This window comes from Mauremys mutica, chromosome 19 (assembly GCF_020497125.1).
Source record: "Mauremys mutica isolate MM-2020 ecotype Southern chromosome 19, ASM2049712v1, whole genome shotgun sequence".
NCBI classification, from domain to species: domain Eukaryota; kingdom Metazoa; phylum Chordata; order Testudines; family Geoemydidae; genus Mauremys; species Mauremys mutica.
Genome location: NC_059090.1, coordinates 13,791,563 through 13,818,978, shown reverse-complemented (window position 1 = coordinate 13,818,978; position 27,416 = coordinate 13,791,563). Strand labels below are relative to the sequence as shown.

At 43.8% G+C, this 27,416-nt stretch overlaps 1 protein-coding gene and 1 long non-coding RNA gene across 2 annotated transcripts in view; one reads left to right on the top strand and one right to left on the bottom strand.

The window, feature by feature from the left end:
• Nucleotides 1–27,416, top strand: part of CALN1 (calneuron 1) — a 163,823-nt gene that overhangs the window by 72,666 nt on the left and 63,741 nt on the right. The window contains exon 4 of the mRNA XM_044994122.1: nucleotides 12,880–12,992. Within this exon, the coding sequence (XP_044850057.1) occupies nucleotides 12,880–12,992 (113 nt within the window). The remainder of the gene's footprint in view (nucleotides 1–12,879; nucleotides 12,993–27,416) is intronic.
• Nucleotides 7,999–10,030, bottom strand: LOC123353195. Its single transcript, XR_006574428.1, has 3 exons — nucleotides 9,655–10,030; nucleotides 9,423–9,543; nucleotides 7,999–8,153 (listed from the first exon to the last, which is right to left on the bottom strand). It is a non-coding gene; the product is annotated as an uncharacterized LOC123353195 (long non-coding RNA).

The following is a 27,416-nucleotide window of genomic DNA, read 5'->3' as shown; positions in this document are numbered from 1 at the left end:
TATGCCCTGTTTTGAGGATACAAGCAGGTCTTAGATTGTGTGTTGGCTCTCTGCTTTGGGATGAATTTCACGCTAAGACAGCAGAGGGTTGTTCAATACACTTGAATATTCCCCAGATGGACAATGGCCTTATATGAACACACTGGATGTCATTCCTCAGATCTGTGATATGTGCTCTGACACCATGGACCACGTTCTGCCTGACTTACACCCCAGGGCCCACTGATGCCATTGGGGGAGAGCAACATATTCACTTTTCCATTGCCTGGGGTGCAATTGAGGTAATTTAGGCCTTGTGTTCCTTCCTATATGCTGAACTGCATAACATTAACTTGAACGTTACAAATCATGGGTGTTTCATGGACCATGTGCTGGATAATAACATGAAGGACTCCATGCTTATAACATTAAACCAGCTTTTTATTAAGATAACTATTTACAGAGATGCTGTGATGGCAGCTAGTATTCTAGCCATGTACACACAGACTGACTTCCTGGTGCCTTCTTCAGATTCTTCCTTCTGCAGCCTGTGCTCCTCCCTCCAAGTTCTATGCATGTTGCTACAATGTTGAATACATATCTATCTTTCTGCAGTCTTGTTAGCAAGTTGGGATGCTCTGTCTTTATAGCCTTGGGATGGAAAGTATGTAAAATGTATTTTCTGTGAGAAAAAAGGAATTGTTTGTATGATTTGCCAGTTAGCAGGAAAGCTAATAAAGATATTGAAAAACAGCATATTAACTACTGCATTTTCCTGTGTAGTGAGCCCACCATTTAAACTAGCCTCTAGAAATAAAAAAGATGAATCTGTGACTCACGATGCTTGAATGTAACTGTTAGGGCTATATGCTCCACTGGTATAAGTAGATAAAACTCCATTGAAATCAATGGAGCTATATACCCATAATGCAGAGAAGTTGGCCCCATTGTGTAAACTTCCCTCATAGTTAGGGATTCTTCTAGCGCTCCCTTTTCTGATCTTACTTTTGGGGTACAGTCAGGTTGAGCTGTTACAAGATTGAAATACAGTTGCCAACCCTCCCGGTTTTGCCGGGAGTCTCCCAGAATCAGGCTCTATTTTCCGGAGGCTACTGAAGCCAAACTGGGAGATTTTAGGCCACCAAAAGTCTGGTGGCACAATGGGGCTAAGACAGGATCCCTGCCTGCCCTGGCCCCGTGCTGCTCCCGGAAGCGGCCAGCATGTCCCTGCGGCCCCTGGAGGAGGCCGGGGTCTCTGTGCACTGCCTACGCCCCGAGCGCCCACTCCACAGCTCCCATTATCTGGGAACTACGGCCAATGGGAGCTGCGGGAGTGGCGCCTGCAGGCGGGGGCAGCGTGTGGAGCCACTTGCCCCCCCTCCAGGGGCCGCAAGGACTTGCTGGCCGCTTCCAGAGGCAGCGTGCGGAGTCCCTGACCCCGCTTGCCTTAGGTGGCTTCTGGTCGGCGGTGCAGCAGCGGGCTAAGGCAGGCTCCACCCCCGCAGCTCCCATCGGCTGCAATTCCCAGCCAATGGGAACTGCGGAGTTGGTGCTGGGGACGGAGGCAGTGTGCAGAGACCCCTGCCCCCCTGGGGGCCGCAGGGACGTGCCGGCTGCTTCCGGAAGTGGTGTGAGGCCAGGGCAGGCATTTGTAGCGTAGACAGAACCTTACCAAGCATCCCCTCATATGGTGCACATAGTCATGACTTGACAATTTCTCTGGGTTAATAGTCTTTTCTATACTATACAAAATGATCTATCCTAGTTCAGGGCACTTCTGACAACCCCGTCTTTGAAGCAGTACCAGTATAGTTAAAGCAGTACGACCCCACTGTAGTGTGGACACAGGTGTACCAATTTTGCTATTCCCATATGGGAAGAGGGATAAGTTATACTGGTATAAGGCATCTTGATATTGTTATAGGTGCATCCACGCTAGGGATTGGGTTGGTGTAATTCTTTTGGTTTAAAAAATCACACCTGTAACTGAAAGAGTTATATTGGTACAAGATCTCTGTGTAGACCATGCTTTAGTTATTTGTATGGGCCAAAATCATGTAGGGCAGAATTGGATTGATTACACTGAATAGATCAAACCTACACTACAGAATTACTTTGGTATAATTTGAATATTCACCTCTACCTCGAAATAACGCGGTCCATGGGAGCCAAAAAATCTTACCGCGTTATAGGTGAAACCGCGTTATATCGAACTTGATTTCACCTGCCGGAGTGCACAGCCCCGCCCCCCTGGAGTGCTGCTTTACCGCGTTCTGTCCAAATTAGTGTTATATCAGGTGGCGTTATAATGGGGTAGAGGTGTAATTACTTTGAATAATCTACTCCACTGAGCGACATAATTGTACTGACCTAAGTGCTGGTGTAAACAGTTCTGTGTTGGCAGGGGAGCTTTGCCCACCGACAAAGCTGCTGCCTCTTGCTGAGGCGGATTACTATGCCGACAGGAGAGCTCTCTCCCGTCGGCATAGAACATCTTCATTAAAGCGCTGCATTCGTGCAGCTGCGCTGGTTCAGCGTTTCGAGTGTAGATCTGCCCTAAGAAGTCAACAGGAAGAGAACAGATTGCTTGCCACAAGCACTTCACTTGTTCCTTGTCCGTGAAAAACGACCTTGCTCAGCTACAAAGTTCTGCTAGCTTAAATCATATTGCTTAGCTGGGAGACTCATCCACCTGACAGATGGAATAGCTCAACTACAAAACTGGTTTAATCAGACTAGCCTTTACTTATGTGACACTGACTTGGATGATCCTAAGGAACTCTCACCCCTTACAGGCACATGACAAACCTTTCATTCCGACTAAAGAGCTTTATCAAGTCCAGCTATTTTTTATTTTAGTAAAAGCCATTTACAGCTGCTCTTATTTGTTCTGGGGATGGGGGCAAGATACCTCTCTTCTGTACAATAATAGATTTTGTAATGTGCTTTCCAGTTCAATAGGAAATGGGATCCAGTGATGGATCTTTGTTCACTTTTCACTGACGACCAGTATTTTTAGAGCTCTCCTCCTTTTACTCCGTCATTGTTGAATAGGAGAAGCCTGTAGCATCTTGGATAAATGTTACGAAAAAGTATCTTAGGCTCTTTCTTTCTTTCTTTTACACAGTGCTGTGAAGACTAAACCATATTACCATCGATATTATATTTTAATTCATTCTAATCGTCTGATCTAAATAAGCGTAGCTGGTCTGGTAAACTAAGTGATTGCTGGATGAGTAAATTGATTACTAGATTGACAATCAGATGTTAGATGCTTCTCTCTCCCTTTTTTTGACTTCAGAGCTGGCTCATAAGCTTCTCAACATGTAATTTCATAGTTTAACTCTCTTAGGATGAGTTTCTCTCCCGTGCTTTAAACCAAATGTGAGGGGCGGGGAATGGGATATGGCCGTTGCATATTAACTAGGGCTTTTAGAAAGCATTGCCTCTACCAGACTTCTCACATAAGTCACTTAGAGCAGCGCTTTTTCAGGCAGCCACTAATTGTTGATTATTGTCCAGCTTCTTAAATCTGAGTGTTGAGCATTCACAAGTACAGCTGGGAGCTGTGGTTGCTCAGTACCCCTGAAATATCAGTTCCATAGTGTCTCAAGTTGGGCATTGAAAATGAGTGGAAATTTGCACAAAAGTTGGCCGCCCGATCTTCCTTTGCCTCAGTTCCCAACTGTAAAATGGAGATAATGCTACTCTCCCCCGCCCCCTCACAGAGGTGTTGTGAAGGTGAATGATTGTTTGTGAGGCAAGTAGGATACTACATTGATGAACACCATTTAAAAAAAAAAAAGCGAATGAGCAATAACAAATTCCATGTTCAGTGCAGGGTCTGGCAGGTGTGCTTGGGGCCACATACTGAGTGATGAGGAGAAAAAGAAATACTGAACAGCTCTCTCATTACCTGAAGACATCTTGTGCATTGACTGAGGCCAGGGTTCGGTATTAAAAACAGTACGTGATCAATACAGGATCCTAATGCACTTGGGGATTGCATCTTTAAATTCTGGCACTTCCATCTTTGACTTTGCAACCTCAATAATTAAAAAAAAAACATAGGAGTTGTGTGTGTGTGCGCGCGTGTGTGTGCGCGCGTGGGCAGTTTGTATGGACTGTGTCTATAGTTCCTCATACTTAATTATCAGCTTCCCAGTTGTGTCAAATGTTGCAGAGCTCTCTGGTAACTGCAATGATGATTGCAGAGCTTCTTGCCATTCTGGGAGCCTCTTAGGCAAAAATGATTAGGGTCTCATCCAGCTTGACCTGTTTTTGCTTTAGCTGAGCATTTGGCAAACTGTTCATCTACTGCAACATGTAAGACTTTCTGAAATTGTAAGGGATCTGCAATAATCCTTTCACTTTTACACACTGCCTGATAGCCATCACTCTCCCATCTCCTAATGATAGCCTCCGCAGTGCAAAGGAGGCTATTTCTGCAGAATAAGTATTGATAGCTTGCAGCAGATTGGCCCGATGGCCTAGTGGCACAGCCAAAGGACATGGAGGCAAGCCAGGGACAGCAGGCCCTGTAGTATGTTTACCTGCAGTGCAGTCATTTGGAGAGAGAGGTAATTTTGAGGTTATACGGTTTCCAAGGGATTGTGTGGAGCTGACATATCACTTGACAGATGCCTGGTGAATTTTTACTGCAATGTAAGTTGCTGTTATCGTTGGACTGCTCTCCTCTACCCAAGTGCTAAAAAGCAACCTGCTCATTTTTGACTCGTAATAGATGTTGTGGAGAGCAAGCACCAGTCTCTCTGGTTGTGTAACCCAGCGATTCTCAACCTGTGGGTTGGGACCCCAAAGTAGGTTGTGACTCCATTTTAATGGGGTCTCGAGGGCTGACTTAGACTTGCTGTGGTCTGGGGCCAACCCGAGCCCCACCACCTGGGGCTGAAGCCTGAGGGCTTCAACTCTGGGTGGGGGGCTCAGGTTACAGGCTCCCTGACTGGGGTTGAAGTCCTGGGGGCTTTGGGCCCCACCCTGGCCTGGGGGGAGGGGCTTGGGGTTTGACTTTTGCCCCACCACAGGGCAGCGGGACTCAGGGCTCAGGCTTTGGTCCCCGCTCCTAGGGTCGTGTCGTAATTTTTGTTGTCAGAAGGGGGTTGCGGTGCAATGACATTTTAGAATCCCTGGTTTAATTTACTGGTGTGTGTATGTTACAGATCCCACGGCGTGCGGCTCCACAGAGGATATGAATTGTTACAGCCCCCAGCTCCAGAGCTGTAGCTCTTTAGCTCAAACTGTAGCAGCTCATGGTTTTAGCTCAGAAGGTCCCTGGTATGTGGGTCAAGATGGCAGCTGTCACATCTGCATCTCCAAGGTCTGGTTACCAGGCTGAGGTTTAAATAGATACTCATCAGGGTAACTTGATCTCTGGTGTTAGACAACAAGCTTCTATCACTCGTTCCCAGGTGGAAGCACCTGAGCTGAAGTTACAGTCCTAGTCTTCGATCACTGTCTTGCAGGGCCAACAGTTAGAGAGGGTCCTGCTGGCTCATATGAATAGGCTGAGAGTCCCTTCTAATGGGGACACAGTCATTCAGTCCTTGGAAGAGTTCTGAACTCCCTTTCCTTGCAAGGGCAATGAACAAAGGCCAGTCCCTTGAAACAAGGTGCAAATGGGAAGTTCTAAGATTACCCCACTTGCAGTGTGGATAGATAATAGAATCATTGGATGCAAAGACTTGGTGGTCAGTTCAGCCCTCTGGTTCTCGCAGGCAGATCCCAGGCCAGGGTAAAACTGAGTGATTCTTGGGTTCCCTTCCTTGTGGGCAGAACAGACAGACAAACCACTAGCTCCTTGTCTTTGGTCTCCAGCTGATCCCTTTACAGGGTGGATGCAAATCCAACTCTTCCCTCAGCTAGGAACCCCAGTCCAACCAAATCATGGAGTTTTATGTTTACCCTTCTATGATCCACAGCTGCCAACTTTCACCAGCAACCCAAAAAGATGGGCTGCTCATGGAGGTATTTAACCACTGTCCCGAGGCCAGTTAAGTTTGGGGTATGTACAACGCCTCACAGCCAAACTGTTAGAAGGGTATGTCCTGAAGGGGGTCTTATAATTTCTATTTATCCCCCGTTTGTAGACATGTGTCTTTCATCCTACAGTGAGCTGTAGAGAGTTCATGTATCTTCAGTGATAGCAAGTTTTTGTGATTTGTTCAGGAGGAGCAAGGGAGAAAGGGCCTGGTGATATTTAACAGTTTGTGTCTCAGTAAAATCTGAACAGAATTTCATGGGACAAAGAAAAGGCACTTGTGCAGCCTTCTGGTGTTTCCCAGTGCCCACTGTCAAAGCCCTGCTGCAAACAACGGAGGCGTAAGAGCTTCACAAAGTAAAGGCCACCAGGATCTTTTGCAATGGAAAAGGTGTATTATCTGAGTTCATGCTAGAATGCTCGTGCATCATTGCCTGGTGGGACTTAGCGTGTAAGTGAGCATTAGCTCAGAGAGACCTGGGTTCTCTTCCTGACTCTGCCACTTGCTTCTTGCGTTACCCTTGGACAAGTGACTTTATGGCTTTCTGTGCCTCAATTTCCCCAGCTGTGAAAAGTGGATATTATTATTATTATTGTGAGGCTTTTCATTAATCTTTGTAAAGTGCAAGGAGATCTTTGAACAATTTTATACAATACGTTTAAAATATCATTATAGTTTTGTATATAGCTGGCTCCTTCGCTGTCCTTCCCATCCTCCAATTGCCCTTCCGACCCCTCCAAAACAAACACCTTCACCCCAGGTGTAATTAATTTATTTGTGAAATGGAGTTTTTCCCCCACAGTATAGAAAACCCACATGCTGAAGACAAATATTCAGAGACACACCTATGTTAAAAAGATGGCACCATTTTTATAGTGAAGGTAATTAATGATGGAAAAACGTATCTAGGGATGTGGCAGATTGTCTGTCATGTGCGATCATTAAACCAAGATTGGATAGTTTCTAAAAGAGACATTATAGCTCAAACCGAAGTTATATATTCAATGAAGTAACTACTGAGTGAAGTTCTTCGGCCTGTGTCATGCTGTAGGTCAGGCTAGATGATCATAATGGTCTGTAACAGGGGGCTGGCTCGGAGATCCAACCCAGGCCCCTGTTAGCCCAGCTCCGCTTAAAAAGGGGGATTAGTTAGGACTTGCTGGGGAGGCCATGCCCTAATCACCTGAGGAGATGCACCTGCAGGCTTGAGTGGCCAGCCTGCTATATAAAGCTGGCTTGGAGGAAGCAGAGGTGGAGAGACAGGAAAGGGAGGAGCAAGGAGCTCTAGATCCCTGCTGGTAGGAGAAGCTAGCGGTCTCCCAGGGTGTTGGTCTGTAAGATATGTAAATCGTAGGTGGTGGGGATAGGCACGAACAATAAAAGAGCCCTGGTGCATGTCCTTCGGAGGGTTTCAAACTGAGTTTGTGAAGGGGCCGGGAGCAGGCAGCGCTGCATGATCCCTTCTGGCTTTAAAGTCTATGAAAGAGGCACACAACTTTTCTTGAAAATAGCTCAGTGGCTGTAGCTGTGTAATTTTAGAGCAGAGCAGGGTGGCAATCCCAAAATCCCATAATTTTCACACACAGTTGCCACACGGCAGCAAAGAGTGACACAGAGCAGGACAGAGAATCACTGCCGCTAGCTATTAAGAGAATAAAAATGAACGGAAGGGTTGTGCATGCTTGTGACCCAAGCTGCAAGTGACTCCCTCATTAATTCAAATATATCCAGCTAGCCGCATTCGGGAGGTCAAACACAAGAAAAATGTGGATACTTATCAGTCCACACACACCAGATTCTTATCTCCATTTTTATATATGCCTTATCCTTTGTGCCGTGGCCAGGGTTTTTCAGGAAGTGTTCCCCTGCGTGCTAATTTAGCATCAAAATCTCTGCCTGAAAATGTATTTACCTTTGCAAAGTCCACTGTCCTTGAGCGATTTCTCACTGCTGGAGCATTGGTCTCCCTTCGCGATCCCACTCCAGGAAATGGGAGCAAACCAGGTTCTTCATTGTCATTAGAGCTCAACCAAACCCAAGCAATGAACGGATAATGGCCCTGTGCTATGTTCGGTCTTCTTAAAGCAGGGCAAGACTGCTTAGGGCTGTGGAGGAACTAAGCAGCAAGGAAGACAGCAAGTAACTTGATGCATCTGTTTGCTAGAATACTGTCTCCTGTGCATTGAGGAGAGATAATGACAAGAACAGGGTCTAGTTCATCCCATGAACGTTACACTGCAATGACATATGTTCTATATTTTCATTGTTATGCAAGGTTTTAGCTATACAGTTTCCAGCCCATCTTCCACTTTGACCTCAGTGGAAGACAGTTAGTGGGTTGTATTATAGGGGATCGGGCAGAAAAATTCACAGAGCAACTCTTTGAAAAATCCTCTTTTAGGTAGACAAAGGGAAGCCAGTGGACTGGCTCTAGGGAAGAATAATGCATAGTGCGGACCTTCCACATTGTGTATTACCTTATTTCAACTCTATTTCTCACATGGCCATGGTTGCAGTCCTGCAGTCTGACCTACTAGTTAGGAGTAGGTGTAACTTGGCCACTATTGAAAAAGTTACTCTATTTTCCACGCTGCTGGGAAGCTTTGAAGTGCGGTTGGCTACAAATATTTAGGCATTGACATGCCATGTGCTTTGTACGGCTGTGTTAGTAGAGTTTCTATGCACCTTGGATTTATAAATAAGTCATAGTAGTGTTTGATTGTCATAATCAATCAGGGCAGTGAGCGCAGTATGGGTCAGGTTTATAAACTTATTCCTCATTTAAAACTGATGAGAGCAGGGAAAAGAGGATACTGCTCTACATCACTAAAAGGGAAATGGAATATCTGAGCCGAACAAGCAACGGATTTGCATCTTCTCACTCCCTGTGCCTGCTGTTTAATTTGCGTTAGATTGCCTCGCTGGTCAAATTGCCCTTGACGGTAGTTCCTTGAATGCGAAGAGGATTTGCTAAGGTAATTAATGTAAAATTGCAGGTTGAAGGAAGGGGAGACTGGTGTAGAAGGTGGACGGTGGACACATTACAAAACTCTTGGCATAGAGAGAACTGCAGGAATTGGGCATGACACAAAAACCTGTGCGCTAATAAAGCTGAAGGTGGGCTCAGACCAGAACATGGGATTCAAGCCCACCCAAACCCTGAGGAAGTTTGGCTTCATACTTGTGTGACTCAGCTCTATCTGTCTAATGGCTGAAGAGTGCCAGCAAATCCAAACACCCCCAAATGCCTGGGACAGTCACATTTGGATCCAAACTTTGCGTCTTGGCCCCATCTCTGCAGAAACCTAGAATTTCTGAATAAGATGTGGCATTCAGTGGCTCTGAATAGCTAATAATCTCTGCCAACGAGGGTTTCTGTAGGCATGGTATAGGTACTGAATGTGATTGAAAGCATCGCGGATTATAATCCGATGAGATACGTACCTAGCTGAGATTGTTAAGGGAGTGAGGTAAGAGCAACTGTGGATCAAATTCTGCCTTCAGTTAAGGTCTGATCCCTGAAGATGCTGAGCAGTCCTCTGAGCCGATCTTAACTCCTGCTGATCTGAGGGGGAGCAAAATTCATTCAGCATCATCCCTTTACAGAACCTTATACCTGAGAGAAACCCCATTGATTTTAATTCTGCAATTACAGCAGTATTACATGGGGGTCTACCTGAGAACAGAAAGTAGCCCTTCATGTTCGTTTTCCCATGATCCGTACACTGGTATTTAAGGATTTTTCTGTTGACTGTTGAATACCATAAAAGGAGTTCTTGCTTTAAATTGTGATTTCTATCTCTGATACAGGATCTCTTGTGAGTCTGATGGTGGGAAGTGTTTATTTTGTTATGCTTAAAAGAAATGTCAAAGAGATCTTTTCTGTTATGTAAAATCCTGGTTCTGGTTAGGTCATATGCTAGTCACCAGTTTTAACTGAAAGTGCAGCAAGTAAGGAAATAAAATATCTTTGCACTTTTGTGGCATCTTTCATTGGAGGCTTTCAAAACACTGTACAAACTTCAATTAATTCAGCCCCGGAACAGCCTTGCTGAAGTAGTCGTTATGTTTAGATGGGTAAACTGAGGCACAGAGTGGTGACTATAAACGACTTGGCCAAAGTTCTAGTAAGTCATAAAGTGAGCCCAGAATTCTGGACACTTGTTCTATTATGCAGCACTCCCTGCTTCTCTTCTTAGTAAATGAAATGACACTGTCTCTAGTAGAAAATGTCATGTGGATAATTCAGTATATTGGGGTCAGACATGAAGAAGCAAATATATGTGTGGTCACATACTAGTCACTATTTAAAATGCAAATTTTTTTCTTGATAATCTGGCTAATATCTTTAACCCAGTTTGTAAGGTAGTGTGTGTTTCTATTACAGCATTTCCTTCTAAGCAAGGCATTGCAGTGTACATCATCTTGAATTCACTGTCACCTTGCATTGCATTCCACAACGTGATCCAGTGTGATGTGATTGATACAGTCTGACTTGATGTCACAAAGTTCTGTCTCCCACAGGGAAGCAAAAACCGCACCGTCTCTCTGCCTATGAATATTTCAAAAATCTGCTCTCAAAGATGTGGGTCCCTATGTCCCCAATCCCCACCTCGCCCCAAACAGACTATCTATGCAATGAATGTTGGCATTGACTCTTCTATCAGGTGCTGAGTGCTCTGGCCTTGATCCAGCAACGCATTAAGCACATGCTTAGCTGTAAGTGTGTGAGGATCATTCCCAATGATATGAATGAAGCTATGCGCAAACTGAAGTGCCTTGCTGGTTTGGGGCAAGACTGCTCAGCAGCTGACAGGATTGAGCCTGTTATGGATCCCTGCTATGTTCTTCAGAGCAATGCTTGTTGCTTTCCCCTCAGAATGTTTTTTCCATCTCTGCGTGTCTTCCTGAAAATTATTGACTGCACTCTTGAGTGGGTAGAGATCATCGTTCTGGAAAGGGAATAATCTCTGCTCGGCTTATTTGACAGCGTTTTTCTGCTCAGATAAGAATTTAGTTTATATAGATTTCAACAAATGAGGCGTACGTACAAATGGAGAACAGCAAACAGTTATCTTAGTTACACTAAAAGGGCAAATACCCGCAGCCCACAAAACACACGCACACATGCAAATGGAGGTGTTGCCATTAATCAGTATTTACTCAGAAGTAACCACACACCGCAGTATCTAAGATACCCCGGTGAACACTGGCTTTTTCCTAATGACCACTGTCCAGAGCTGCTCTAGTCTGATCTTTTAATAGTGATTCATTCTTGATAATTTAAGAACAAAACCCACACCAACTCCTGTCCGGCTAGTCTGTTCCCACTGGGTTCAATGGGTGCAGGATCAGGAAGAGAATCAGGAAGGTCCCAATGATCAGGGTGCTAGCTTGAGACCTGGGACACCCGGGTTCAGCTAATGCCACGTCTATGCTAGAACAACACTAGAAAGCCCCCCGATGTAGCCAGTTTATACTGGCAAGAGAGTGCTTTTTGTATCAGCTCCCTGGATAACATAAGCTATACGGGCAAAACCACTTTCTTGCGGGCATAACTGCACCTATATTAGGGCTTGTCATAAAAATCGCACCCTTTCCATGACATTGCCATACCCGCAAATGTTTCTAATGTGGACCTGGTCTCAATATGTGGCCCTAGGCCAGTCTCTTAATCTTTCTATGCCTCCATTCCCAAACTGTCAAATGAGAACAGCACTTCCCTACCTCAGAGAGGTGGTGGGAGGATGAATGCATTAAAAGGTTGTGAGGTGCTCTGGTGGTGTGGTGCTAGGGAGCTGAAAAGTACAAAGAAGCAGATGTGCATTGCGCTCACCTTTTTAAAACCTGGAAGAGCAAAGTATTTGAAAGATTCCTTAACCACTACAGAATCGCTCTCTTTCTTTCTTGGCATTTTGTATGAATCCTTCTGTAAAGTCCTCCCAGGTGATAATTAATACTTGGATGCACTACAGACAGCGCCAGGGCTCATTTACAAAACAGACAATCTACTGCGGGGTCATGGCTGAGTTCATTAGTTGCACGAAGAGTCTCCTCTTTCTGGAAACGACACTGGATCCGAGTCTACACTGTCTTCTCTGCATACAGAGTACGTAGGGTTTTTAGGAGATACACATTGATGAAAGCTGATATGAATTGCTTTGTGGTTACATTATTGCCTGGCTGTTCTTTGTATGGGAACCTCCGCTGCAGGATGGACTTGGACCTGCGTTAGAGTTTGGAAAGATTTCACTCTCTACAGGCTGATTTACAAACAGGATGATGATGATAATAAATTAATTAATACCTAGCTCTTACACAGAGCCTTTTCCTTTGCAGATCTCAAAGCACTTTACAAGGGAGATCAGTATCATTATCCCCACTTTTTACAGATGGGGAATTTGTGGCACAGGGAGATGATGTGATGGGACAAAAGTCACCTAGCAAAACAGTGGCAGAGCTAGGAAGAGAACCCAAGTCTCCTGAGTCCCAGTCCAGTGCTGCCACGCTGCCTCCCTCCTACAGCTAATGGAAGTTGCGGTCTTGCTGAAATGCTCAAGAACCTTTGGTTTTTAGAAGCGACTTGCTTGTAACCTCAGCAGGGCTTGGGGACAGCCTTTTCATCTCCATGTGTACCACACCTAGCACAATGGGACCCCAATCTTGGCTGCTCTTTGGATAGTAATATAATATTAAACCACTAATAAGAATGGAAATGAGCTGTTTCCCATGCAACAGATGTGATTCTGCTGGTGATCATGGTGTCTGGATGATGCACTCACTGGTTCATAACCTGTTTTCTTTCCAGGGGGCAGAGCTATCCAGTTGGCACATGGACTTTTGAGCGACCTTTGAGATACCAATCAACTAAGACTCACTGATAGTTTTCCTCTCATTCCAGGGGATGGCCAGGTTGATTTTGATGAATTTATGACCATTCTTGGACCTAAGCTGGTATCTTCAGAAGGGAGAGATGGTTTTCTTGGAAATACAATAGACAGCATATTCTGGCAGGTAAGTGATCTTTTTGGTTTTTTAAAGCAACATCAATGAGCAATTATCACTATCTCAAGAAACAATGAAATGTTTGAAGCATGAAATATTTTGCTGAGATTGAACAATTGTGTAAAGGTTATTCAGTTCTGTTATGATCCACATAAGACCATACTGTATTGGTGGAGTGCCTTTCTCATTCTCTGCATTTGATGTGTGAAGAAGAGAGAGAATTTGATGGTTTGTGTCTGTGTAGAACTGTGCTTTTGAATAGATTTTGATATTTTTGCAATGCCTTGTTGGGAACTTGGGTTTTGCAAGGAATATTGATTGGGATGCAAAGCAAACATCTGCGTTAACGGGGAAATAGATTAGTTTGTCTAATGAGGCAAAGAAATAGAAATATAATCTATATGGTTGCCCATCAGGTGATCTCCCTTTAGATGTCATATTTCACTCTTCGCCATCAATGTGGTAATAGTTAGTATGTATTCCAAGCCGGCAGAACTGAGCTGAAGTTAATCAAATGTATAACATGCTGATCAGATCCTATTGGTGCTTATGTGTGTTCTATGAGATACAATAGGTCAAATAATTTGGGATCCAAGTCTGGGGATAATGACACCCTCTGTTTATCACAGAACAAGTAGACTGGCAGTGCCATTTGCAAGCTGCTCCTATGCTGACCCATCAATGTGCCTCAACCCTGCCCTAACAGGGTAAGATTCCATGCTCACGTTCCATGTGAATTCAGTCCTTGGTGCTGAGACGCCTGTCTAAGGTGTTAACCAGTGCCGAATGCGATGGCCATTTTTGCAGTGTGGATACCTGTAAACTTGACAACTGTACTGAGCTGTGCAGGCTTCCAAAAAGGATTGGATTTTTGTGTGATAACAAGGTTCTGCTGAGTTGCTATAGTAAGGATTACACCTCCCCCAACACACACACACACGTCCACCCCCAAATTTTGGAAGGGATATAAACATTAGTGCTTCAGGACATAAGAAATCCTCTAACCTCTCAACTTTCCCTGTGGACATATTATTTTGTAACTGCCTCCTGCAGGGTTTCTTGCACCTTTCCCAGGCCTGCTGTTTGAGACAGGAATATTTTGTCCACTGTATACAGGATTTCTCTGCTACTATGAGATGACCAGTGATTTCACATAACAACTGAGTGCTTTTGGGTGGCCTACCAGCTTTTGGTCGCTCTCAAGCCTAGTCCTTGGGGGAACTGACAGCCTAACTATAAAAGGCTCTGTCTCCTCTTCCTGCAGACATTCAGTCTGCCATATTTGAGTGGTGTAAAAAAATCCTTTAAAAGGTGTTTCAGATACATGCTGAGATGATAGGAACAAGATCGAAAGTGTTAGCTCTGTATTCCCACCGTTCATTCCTCAGAGTAAGTACTCAGTGTTGATGAACCAGCAATGAATTATGACATATCTGGGAGGGAAACAGTGTTTGAAGAAACATTAAGAAGTACCGGGACTTTGCAGAAAATCATTGTTCTTCTACAGCCTCCATCGAGCCCCACAGGTGAGTCACTTATCAAAGAGCTTGACTAATACAAAGGGGGAAAAGCTCTAGTGCTTCTTACCAAACAATATATGCCTGTGGCTAGCCTTGCCTCATGAGCCGGAGCAGCAGAATTCTGGGTTCTATGTCTGGCACTGCTGTGGACTGTCTATTCGCCACTGACTTTAACTCTTTTGTGCTGCGGTTTACTTTGCTTATACGGTGAGGAAAATAATAATGCTTCTCTTCCTCACAGGACTACTGTGAGAATTAATTAACAGAGGTTTGTGATTCTCGGGTGATAGATGCTATACAAGCTGTGAGAAATAGTCTGGGGGGTTATCTGTGGGCAATAAAGATTTGACTGAATTGCATATGTGCTTCAGAGTATGTAAAAAAAAACTCTTGTAATAATAATTCCTAGCTCTTACATAGCTCTGCAAGCACTTTGCAAAAGAGGGCAATATCTTTATTAGATGGGGAAACTGAGGCACAGGGAGGGGCCATGACTTGCCCAGCAAAGCAATGGCAGACCCACAATTTGAACCCACGTCTCCTGAGTTCAGGTTCATTGACGTATCCATGAGGCCGCATCTAAGAGTGGCTTGCACACATTTTCATTTTGCATACAGACATGTATCCCTCTTCTTTCTGAGCAGGTCAAATTTGTCTAAAATGTACCTCCGCAATTTGACTGCCTGTTCTCAGAAGAGTGAACTGGCAGAAGAATGTAGCAAAGGGCAACTCAAGGCTGCTGTGTGGCATGTTTCCTTTGCTTATTTTACCTACTCAAATATCAGAGCCTTGATTTATCAAAATATTTAAGCAGTATTTAAGTCCCGTCCCTGTACAACAAAGTATTTAAGTACATGCTTAAGTTCAGTGGGCCTTAAGCACACACTTAAAGTAATGCACATGTTGAAGTGCCTTGCTGAACTGGGTCTAAATTCACTCTCAACATCCCACTAATGCAGACTTTAAACTTTCTCGCAAAAGGGAAAGGCTTGGACATGTGTAATGATTTTTGCATGTTGACAGTTTGGGAAAAATCCCCTCAAGTATCTAAAGAAAGTTGAGAGTAGCTGCAGCCCTGTTATGTCCACTCCAAAACTATAAGTGGGGCCAGGCAATTGAAGGTGTTAACATAGCCACTAGAAGGTGCAACTCTGTCTTATGTAGGTTGTTAGCTGAAGGCCTGGGGCACCACACCATGGAATCAGCATGTCAAGAGGCACCTCGGAGAAGTTTTTTGTGTCAGGTGCGGAGGCAGAAGATACATTTTTGGCTTTCAGAAACTGCTTTGCCACTATCCATCCAATCTTTCATTCTCCAACTGTCACGATTTTGGCTTGCATGATATTTTTGCCGAAGCTTCCTATATTAATGGTGCTTTCATCCAGATTCTGTTCCCAGCACAGTTTAAATAATACAATGACAGAGTTAAATAATAAACAGCAGCAGAAGGAGAGAGAAATTCAAAGGAACCGGCAAGGGATGAGAGATGCGTGTTCAAATGAAATTGGGAGTGAGTTGGTGTGATACAGGAAGGCTGTTCCAGATGGCATGAGCTGCAGAGGGGAAGGATCTTGCAACAATATTAGCAGGACTGCGGGAAGACGGAGAAAGATGCCAATGGTAGAAGAGTAGAGAGAGCAAAGATGGGAACAGGCTGTGTATTTTCCTTCCCATGTGAGCTTTAAATTGCATTGTATCAGTTCCTGTCAAGCAGCTTGCTCACTCTCTTTATACAGTAGCCAAGATCAGATCCACTCTGGAAAGAAAGGCTTTCCGTGTTCTTGCCTGATGGTTCAAGAGGTTGTAGGGTGGGGATGGGGGGAGGGTAACACTGTAAAGACTATTTCAGTTCAACGCAGTCTTGAACAATAGTATCAATAGAGCTGAGGGAACGTTAATTTCTATCGCTGTAGCTTTGTCTCTGTAAAATTTCTAGCTAGAGCTTGTACAAATGGAGTACAGTTTTGCAGAGATGTTGTCAATTACATATTTCAATTCCTAATTCTCCATCTCAGCGCCATTTGAATATAAAATTTGTTTTAACTTTTGTTTGTAAGAAAAACAAGTTCTGGGAAAGTTTATCTGATACCAGAAGATGTTTATGAGCACTTTGTTTGGGTGATTATGGTGTATGGTTTGAAGGACAAAAGGATTTCTGGTGCAGTGTTTTCCATAGCGGGGAAGGGGCTTGCCTCTAGTGGGGATCAAGGATTAGCTGGAGTGGTGCAAAGAGACCATTCCATTGATCACCAGAGTGTCAGCTTTTTTCTTTTTTTTTTTTAGTAAGAATAAGGGTAAAAATTTGAAAAGTGTCTAAGGCTATGTCTACAGTACAGCTTACGTTGGCATAACCTATGTCACTCGGGTGGGAGTAAACCACCCCCCTGAGTGACATAAGCCAGACCAACATAAGCGTCAATGTGGACAGCACTATGCTGGCAGGACAGCTTGTGCCACTCACAGAGTTGGTTTAATTTTGCCAGCGGGAGAGCATAGAGTGTCTCCCGTCGGCATAGAGTGTCTTCATCAGATGTTCCGCAGCGGCGTAGCAAACGTAGCGCAGCACACTGATCTCTTGCATAGCAGGGCACTATGGAGCCATGGGCCATCAGACCAGCCAAGCATGTTCTGTTAACATGGAAGCTTTTGTGATGCAAGAAGGGAAGGAAGGCTGGTTCCAGCCAGGTAGAAGAGAATGAGTTTTCTCTTCTCACCACTAGGTGGTGATGGATGTGCCGAGGACAGGATGAGGCACAAGCCTGGTAGATTCATTACTAGTGCAGGGTGAATTTATTTTAGTGAATAGTAAATTTGCCAAAAAAAAAATGCAGTTTGGGGGTGAACAAAACTCTTTGCGAATTGAAGTCGAGTTTGGCAAATAGTTTTGGCTGAATGAAAAACAGAGGGGAAAACATTTAAAAAATAGAAAAGAACCATTTTGATATTGGCATTTTCAAAATGAATTTTTTTTAACCTCAACAAATGCCTTTTATGTTTGTTTTGTTTTGTCAAGAAAAATAAACCCAAGGGAAAACATTGCAGATTTGGTTCCAAACTATTTTTCTGGATTTCTCAGTACCACCATCTATTACGCACTCAGCTCTATTCATGACTATATCCACGGACTGAGGAGGCTACAACAGCTTCCAGTAGTGGCCTGAGATGGCTGTGGTGATTTTTATGAGGCCAGCGGAGGGCAGGATTCTGTCTCCTGCTGGCCTCTGCAGAAAATTCTGAGGGCAAGGATCCCAGTTGAGTTTCTATGTGGAGAGCAGTAAGGATGCAGTGAGGAAGGGGATAGAACATCTGCATATCCACGGCCTGGGTTCTGTTGCTGACGCTTTAATGAATTTATGTGAGGAGCTGCCTGTTCATAATCTATTGTCAGTTGTCATTACTAATGGAATCACTCTCCCATGGGATAGTTCTATGCTGTATTAAACCATTCAATCAATCAGTGGTTTAATAGAATGAAATGAGGAAGGAAATATTTGGAAATCTCATTGGCATCAACAAAAGCCAGTGCAAACTTGCGGGAGGGGAGGCAGAGACTCTGAAAGATATAAGGTGGTTGGGGAAAGGCGCTGGTTTTTTCCTAAGTCCAGTAGATAAATTTAACAACATTTCTTCCTCTGAAGAATTGAAGAACAGTTAGTTCCTCCTCTAGTCCCTGCAGAGGAATTAATTTGGGGCCTGAACATTTTTTAGCATTGTCATAATCCCTGAGGATGTATTTCATCTCTCTGAAAATAGCCTGTAATTTAGCCAGGTAATAAACCCGGCACTTCTTCACCAGCATTGGAAAAGTGTATTTCTAAATAACAGATTTCCTTCTCCCCAGCTGGGCTGGGCTGGAGAGGACTTGGGAGTATGTAGATTCCTGCACATCCCTTATTTTGTTCTACTCTAATGCTGGTCTGGGATCTGGCTTTCATTAACGATCTTTAGTCAGCTCCCCTTACTTTTGCAAACAGCTGCTAAACCAAGCGGTTATACCACTCCAACCCCTCAGCACAGATGCATTACACTGGTGCAGTGGTTCTCAAAGTTTTGTACTCGTGACCCCTTTCACATAGCAAGCCTCTGAGTGTGACCCCCCCCTTATATATTAAAAAGTGTTTTTAATTTATTTAAGACCATTATAAATGCTGGAGGCAAAGCGGAACTTGGGGTGGAGACTGATAGCTTGCGACCCCTCATGCAATAACCTTGCGACCCCCTGAAGGGTCCCGACCCCCAGTTTGAGAACCCCTGAACTGGTGTAATATGCTGTGAAACCGGAGTAAGCCCCATTTTACATCAGTGCAGCACATCTACACTGGGACTTTGCAAACTGGTGTAGCTACATTGATACAAATTTTCCAAGTATAGACTTTAGGTGGTGGTATTTCAGCCTTTGCAATATGGAAGCAAACCCGTTCATTCATAATTTTTACTGAGGGCTCCAGCCAACATTTGCTGTGGTTCTAAAGAATGTCAGATGCTCGAAACTGTGTAATGCTAAGTTTGTAGGTCAAAGCTCCAGATGATGCACAATGTTTGGTGGTTGGCTCAGCTGTCGGAATCTTATCTGTCAGTCGACGACTGAATCAGATAGTGAGCTGTATGAGGTGCTTGGCTCATAGGCCGCTGCATGTGCTGTGGTCCATGAGGAAAGCCTAGTAATGTTTGTAGGTCTAGTGCATATGTGATGGCCACCATATTGGTGCATGCTCCAGAGCTAGAAGCATGAGTTTCTACAGCTTAATCTAAAGCATCTCTAGCTGGGGCTGTCCCACTCATCTTTTGCAGATCAAGCACAGAGATGTACCTATAACATGAACTCACTGGTGGATTACTCAAACAAGCCAACGTTTTCAAAAGTGATCTGCAATTTTGAGTGCCTCCACTTTCGGGCGCCCAGCTTGAGATACATTGAAAGGGGGATGATTTTCACAGGGCAGGTGCTCAGAACTTTCTGAAAATCAGACATTTTTATACCGTCTCCAGTGGAGCATCCAGAATCTCAAGTCACTTGAAAACCTTGGTCTGCTGTTGATTAGCAGACATTACTACAGGCTTAGCTTCCTGCTTCGCATGACTCCACTGCATTTCTCAACTCCTTTTCCCATTTACACAAGATTGGTGGTAACCAGGTTTCTTCACCACTCCATTTGGTCCATGACACACGGACTCATGAGTCTTGGAGTTCCAGTCCTCCTCTCTTCAGACTTCTCTGACAGAGTCTTTCCATCATATCCTCAGTCTTTCTTGCTGCCCTCTTCCTCCCATGCTTTCTTTGCATGTCATTCTTCTCCCACTCTTGTCACATGTCTAGCTAACCTCAAATGCGCGTTCTCCAGTGTACCTATCACCAAGAGTCCCAAGTTCATTTTCTCCCTGATTTCTTCCATGCACACTATAGCCATCCTCCGCTTGCCTGACATTCATCTCAGGACGCAACAAGAGACCTATGTTTGTGGCACAGGTATCCTGCGTAGAAGTGCTTTGGATAGCCTGCTGGAATATACATGAAGTTGTGCATTTGTTAGGTTGATTAATTATATGCCATCCATGAAGCTGCTGTTTGTCCTGTGAAGAGTGTCTCCATCCTTTAACTCCTTTCACCACTATATAACAAAGGTAAAGGCAAAGATTTCAAGAATGACTTGGCACACTTGGGATGTCTCGGTTTTTGGGTGGCGAACTTGAGACACCTAATGGGGCCTTATTTTTAGACAGTGTTAAACAGCGTCTGTCTGAAAACCAGGTCCATTTAAGCCATCTCAAATTGGATATCCAAAACTAGAGGCATCTGAAATCACTACATTTTGAAAATCTAGGCCAAAATGCTTCTGATCAAAAGCAAGAGACTAGACCTCTGCTGTAGCCAACAATAGGGAGAAAAGATGATTTCCCAGTCCTATTGTGTTGCATAGTTTGAACAGGCCTATTTATACCATTAGCCTTCTAAAAAGACACCAAAGCCTTTGTCTGAGGTATATTTAAAGCTAACGATTTATATAAAGAGGCATCCTGCATGCTGGGTCATGTTGCTTTATCAGCGTGGCAGGTGGTGATTTTGGTATTCAGCGTCACACACTTGGAAACACGCACACTGACTATTTCTTAATTCATAGAGGTTATTTTTTTCTTTTCCCATCTCTCTCTTCTCTCTCTCGCACACACACACACACACACGGAGTTTTGGTCTGTCTCTGTTGTTTTTTTCCTCTCCTCCTGATGCATAAAATAACAACTGTGCTCTGACTTTCGTAATGAGCCGGTTAAAAATGAATGGAGCTCTGAGTGCCAAAAGTGAATGCACGTGGCTGTAGGTCTCTGTGTTGATGGTTGTCTGGAATTTGAACTGGCATGGGGCTCCGTTGCTCCCTATGGGATCTGCCCTGGATAGGTTCAGTGGTGGCAATTCTGTAATGCATTTTGCCTGCTCTCTTGAAGTTTCTTTGCTGGGTTTGTTGGGAGAAATGTATTTTTTTAATAGATATATTCCTTATGTTAAGTTTCAAGCACAACAATAAAGGCAATGGAGGAATGCATGCAGGACTCATGCCTTCCATCTTGAGCAAAGCACAAGCAAAATAAGCTGTCATTGTAAAAGAAGGAAGGTCCTCTCATGGATTGGTAACTGGTTAAAAGATAGGAAATAAAGGGTAGGAATAAATGGTCAGTTTTCAGAATAGAGAGGTAAATAGTGGTGTCCCCCAGGGGTCTGCACTGAGACCAATCCTATTCAACATATTCATAAATGATCTGGAAAATGGGGTAAACAATGAGGTGGCAACATTTGCAGATGATAACTATCTGGTTTTGTAACTATCTGGTAGTTTTGTAAGTCCCCAGCAGACTGTGAAGAGCTACAAAGGGATCTCTCAAAACTGGGTGACGGGGCAACAAAATAGCAGATGAAAGTCAATGTTGATAAATGCAAAGCAATGCACATTGGAAAACATAATCCCAACTATACATATAAAATGATGGGGTCTAAATTAGCTGTTACCACTCAAGAAAGAAATCTTGGAGTGATTTTGGATAGTTCTGTGAAAACATCCACTCAATGTGCAGCGTCAGTCAAAAAAGTGAACAGAATGTTGGGAATCATTAAGAAAGGGATAGATAATATATAAATGTATAAATCCATGGTACACCCACATCTTGAATACTGCGTGCAGATGTGGTTGCCCCATCTCAAAAAAGGTATATTGGAATTGGAAAAGGTTCAGAAAGGGCAACAAAAATGGTTAGGGCTATGGAACGACTGCCATGTGAGGGCATGGTAGGGTAATGGGTAATAAGACTGGGACTTTTCAGCTTGGAAAAGAGATGACTAAGTGGGATATGATAGAGGTCTATAAAATCATGACTGGTGTGGAGAAAGTAAATAAGGAAGTGTTATTTACTCCTCATAACACAAGAACTAGGGGTCACCAAATGAAGTTAATAGGCAGCAAGTTTAAAACAAACACAAGGAAGTATTTTTTCACACAACGCACAGTCAACCTGTGGAACTCCTTGCCAGAAGATGTTGTGAAGGCCAAGACTATAATAGGATTCAAAAAAGAACTAGATAAGTTCATGGAGGATAGGTCAATCAATGGCTGTTAGCCAGGATGGGCAGGGATGGTGTCCCTAGCCTCTGTTTGCCAGAAGCTGGGAATGGGCGACAGAGGATGGACCACTTGATGATTACCTGTTCTGTTCATCCCCTCTGGGGCACCTGGCATTGGCCACTGTCTGAAGACAGGATACTGGGCTAGATGGACCTTTGGTCTGACCCAGTATGGCCGTTCTTATGTTCTTTGAGCGTGGGTTTTCCATAGTACTGTTCTGGCCAGAGGCTAAGCACAGACTACACCCCCAAAACTCATTTAACTCAATAGGACTTGCAGATGTCCAGCACCCTTCTGGTTCAGACCGAAGAGCCTTTGTTTTTGATTTAGCGTCTCCAGACAGTTTCAAATAATCGATCTATTTTAGGTACTTATATGGCCCCCATTACCAGAATATCTAAGCGCCAATAATCTTTAATGAATGTATTCCCCTCCCACATCACCCCTGTGAGGAAGGCCAGTGCTATTATCACCATTCTGCAGAGGGGGAATTAAGGCACAGAGACACTAAGGTCTGGTCCCCACCTAAAATTTAGGGCGACCTGGCTATGTTGCTCAAGGGTGTCCAAAATTCAGCTCCTCCCCCAGCCCCCCGAGAGATGTAGTACAGACTTCTTCCAGTATAGAATTCTTCCATCAGTGTAGCCACTGTCTCTTGGAAAATTACTACAGCAATAGAAACCTCCCTTCTGTTGCTGCAGCAAGTGTCTACACTACAGAGGTGTAGCTGCAGTGCTTGTAGTGGGGTCATAGCCTAAATGTCTTGCCCCAGGGTGCACTGGGGGTCTTTGTTAAAGCAGGGAATTGAGCTCAGATTTCCTGAGTCAGCACCCTAACCACTGGACCATCCTTCCTCTCTTCAGAGGCATCTAAGAAATGCCTTATTAGGGATTTGGAATGCTGGCAAACTTTGCTAAAGAACAAACCTTCCCTAGACCACCTTCCTTTGGTCGTTGTGGTTGTTATCAGGCTCTTGTAATATGCTTGTGTCTTTCGGTTTGCTTAACAGAACAATAACAATGCAGGAGGTATGTGAACACTAGAGCCGATGGAAAAATGAAAACCTATTTTCACGAAGAATTGCTGAACGTTGAAGTGATTTTCAATTTGAAGTGTTCAAAACTATCCCATTCGTTGATTTTTCAGTCAGAAGCTCTGTGAGGTACAATATGGATGCGTTAGCACAACGGTGAGACCCAGATCCAGCAATTGTAACCTGAGGTTTACAAAGCAGTGTGGACTCTCAAGCATGTGTATGGCAACACTGAGTCTACAGGCCCATGTCCCGCAGACCTTGGCTCAGTGAGCAATGTAGACATACCCTAAATGTAGACACACCCAGGTGGTAGCATTGTGGTGCTCCGGTGTGAAATCAGGATTTTCAGTTGCAACCTACTGGTTAAAGCTGATCTGAAGATGACTGAATTCAATGGAAAGACTCCCATTGACTTTTCAAGGCTCTATGGATCAGGCCCTAAATGATATCATGGGGGCATACAGTGTACAACCAATATGTCAGCAAAACAGCAATGTTAAACCATGTGCAGATGACCGACTTGAAGCAGTTAGCATCTGCAGATGGCAACAGGGTTTGAAGATGTAAGCCACGCACCTTTACCAGTCTAGCAGTGATGAGTGTAGATGTGTGTTCAACGGCTTTTCTATCGTAACACATAGAGCTGTGCCACCCCAGGGGCACCTGCTCACCTGTCTTTGTAAAATGCCTTTATTGTTTTGGTCTGATGGGGCCAGGCTGACCATGCTTGCTGCTGGCTGCTGCAAATGAGTGTTTCGTAGTGCCTTGCTTTCCCTTAGGCCTCCCGCCCAGCATGCCGGTCGAGTAACTGCTGTGGGTGCTGGGGATTCCCTGCTGGGAGGAAGGGGAGGAATCCTGATAGCTCATGGATAACTCTGTGGCCCTGGCATTCCCAGTCATGAGACCACTATTTGATCTCAGTTGCATCCCTTCCTTCCTCCTGGGCATCTGCCCTTCTCCCTGGGCTAGGATGTTCAAAGGCGCCTCATGGAGTTAGGCACCCAGCTTCCACTGCAAGTCAATAGGATTTGGGTCTTTACCTCCCTTTGAAAACTCAAGTCTTTTTCCTTAAAGAGTCCCATCAAACTTTGTTATACCACCCCTTTCATGTCATGACTTTCTCTTACGCTAGCTCTCCAGCTCTGTCCAAAGTGGCCTTGACAAATCACATCCTCTGATCTTGTTCAATGCCTTTCTCAGCCTCTCCACCAGTCCTTTACCAGTCTCCTCCAGGATAAGCCATAGTACAGCCCAGTTCTTCCATCACACTTCTCCCTAGCGGTGAACACCATCTTTTGTTTGGATGACAGTCCATGCATCGCTGGCCCTGAATTTTAGCCCATGGTTTCTGGTCCAGCTGGCACTTGAAAAAGAAAAACTAAACAAAACAGAAGCCCTGTTTTTCAAGTGTTTTTTAGATGAATCCTACAAATAGGCCCTGTAGAGGTTTGAAATGGATTGTCTGGCAAGAGTAGAATAGATTACTAGCTAGTATGTTGGGGCAAAAACTATGCCCACTGTGCTGTGAACTTTGCCTCACCCACTGCAAACTCTGCACTGGCAAAGAAGAATGGGCTTAGTCCTCTCTCCTTCAAAAAAAAAAGTGGTGTTGCTTTGTTAAATAAACATTTCTAGCAGAGACATGATTTACCATTTCTGAGTGGGTGGGAAGATGCTGAACGTGAAGAGAAAGCTGATGAAATGCCAGAGGTCTCTCTCTTTTAACGAATCCACTGTTATCCAGACAAAGTACCTCTCTGCTTGTCTCTCCCCACCTCCTTCATTTTACTGTATGTGAGGTTATAAATATATTTCTGTGCCAGCAAGGGAAGAAATACGTTATGCCTTGAAATGCACAGGATCCTCTAGAATTGATTGTCTTAATGTATTTTCTAGTGGCTGGGAAAGATTTACTACTGTATATAATTGAATTCTACATGGTATTATAAAGTGGTCATTTTTTTAAAAGAAGTATATATAAGTCACAAGTTGGACTGAAGAACTATGTTGGAACAGATTCTAGCACCACTTACTATGGCATAAATCCAGAATAACACCATTGAAGTCAATGAAAATACTAGAAATATACAAGGATATATCTGTGAATTCCATATTCTCCTTAGCCTCTGAGGATAGGACAAGAAGCAATGGGCTTAACTTGCAGCTAGAGCAGTTCAGGTGGACCATTAGGAAAAACTTCCTAACTGTCAGGGTGGTTAAGCACTGGAATAAATTGCCCAGGGGGATTGTGGAATCTCTGTCATTGGAGTTTTTTAAGAGCAGGTTAGACAACAATGGTCAGGGATGGTCTAGATAATACTTATTCCTGCCATGAGTGCAGGGGACAGGACTAGATGACCTCTCGAGGTCCCTTCCACTCCTATGATTCTATGATATTAAATGATCAAAACCCTTCCTGATCTCCCTCTTTATATATTGATATTTATGGTATTTTCTATGCCTAATTTCCCCTGTAGTGAAATGAGCAAGATATCTGTCCAATGTTTCCATGGAGGTCTTACACTGTACATCAACAGTTCTGTCACGAGGCATGTTCATTTTTCAAGGTTTTGTACACTGAGGGCAAGGAAAGGCAGAATTCAGAAGATTCCTTATCAAATTATACCGGTTGATGAGCTTTGATATCAAGAGCAAAGCAATTAGTCTAGATATTACCAGATAGACAGTGCAATGCAGAATATGGAGATGCCTTCGCTTCAGCTAAGAAGAGACAAAAAAGAAATCTTACAAAGATGATTTCATTTCTGTTCTCTTTCGGTCATTGCTGGGTGTGTTGTTTTAGATACCTTTCCCTTGGGGACTTGCAGATAAGATACAGAGGGTGTCAAGCCTTCTCCAGAGTTATCAGTCCTGCAACTTTCACCAGCCCTAAAATTCACTCAATTTATTTTCCTTTTCATCTCTCTCTCTCCAAAGTTTAAGTGGATACATTTTAGAGGCGCAGCACTCGGGGTGGAAAAGAAATGACACAATACCACTTAGATAGTGCCAATCTTCACTGAAGCATGTGTTGTATACTTACAGGAACTGTGGGACTCGGTGAAGACCAGAATCCAGAAATCTTAGCTCACAAAACACAGGTCTCTATGGAGGGGAGGGATAGCTCAGGGGTTTTAGCATTGGCCTGCTAAACCCAGGGTTGTGAGTTCAGTCCCTGAGGGGGCCATTTAGGGAACTGGGGTAAAATTCTGTCTGGGGATTGGTCCTGCTTTAAGCAGGGGTTGGACTAGATGACCTCCTGTAGTCCCTTCCAACCCTAATAGTCTATGAGACTTGAGTTAAAAGAACAAAAGCTTTGGTATTGTTGTTTACATATTCTTTGTAAGCTCCAGTAGGGGGTGACAAAATATCACCTGCTTAGTCAGTGTGTTACAATGTATCCCTTCCCCCATATTAGAAATTCTTCTTTCTACCTACTGCTTCAAGCCAAACTTCCTCATCTTTTGTCATAATGTCCCCTCTTTATTACCGCCTCCAATACGAAAGCTACGAACTTCTGGCTCTGAAATGCTCTTGCAGTTACTCAAACAGCTTTCAGCAAACTATGTATTTTATTCTGACATTCAAAAATGCTTGAATCCCAAGGGCAGTTTTAAGTCTAAGGGTAGAACATATAATGATCCCAGAATCAAATGATGATGTAACCCTCCTGTGAAAATACATTCACTTAGGAAGTGCATGTACTGACATTCTACAGAAAAGGAATTTATTTTCCTTCATTTTTTTTAACTCTGTAAAACACAAAAGTATATAGTCAAAAGAAACGGGAAGGTGGAATTTTTTGCTGTCTTCAATTTGTGCAGAATCGTTTTAAAACAAAGATGTTTCATACTAGAAAATTAGTGATTTAAAAATAAAATAAAATGTGTGACCTAGTGGTTAGAACACTGGACTTGGAACTCAGGAGACCTGGGTTCTATATGCAGCTCTGCCATTGCTCTGCTGTATGACTTTAGGCAAGTTTCTTAGTCTCTCTATACTTCAATTTCCCCATCTGTGAAATGGAGATAATGATACTGAGGTTTGTAAAACACTCTGCAATTCACTGATGAAAAGCGCTATGTACGAGTGAGGTATTTTACCATCATCATCTGTTTCTTTATATTCCTGAACATTCTGGGTTTGTTATAAATCCCCAGTGCTTTACTTTTGCTGGCAAACTGAAATACCCAGGATGACATTCATCCCACGCGCCATTTAAATCTACAAACAGGTGAATAGTTGATTTTTTTTTTGGTTTGATGGC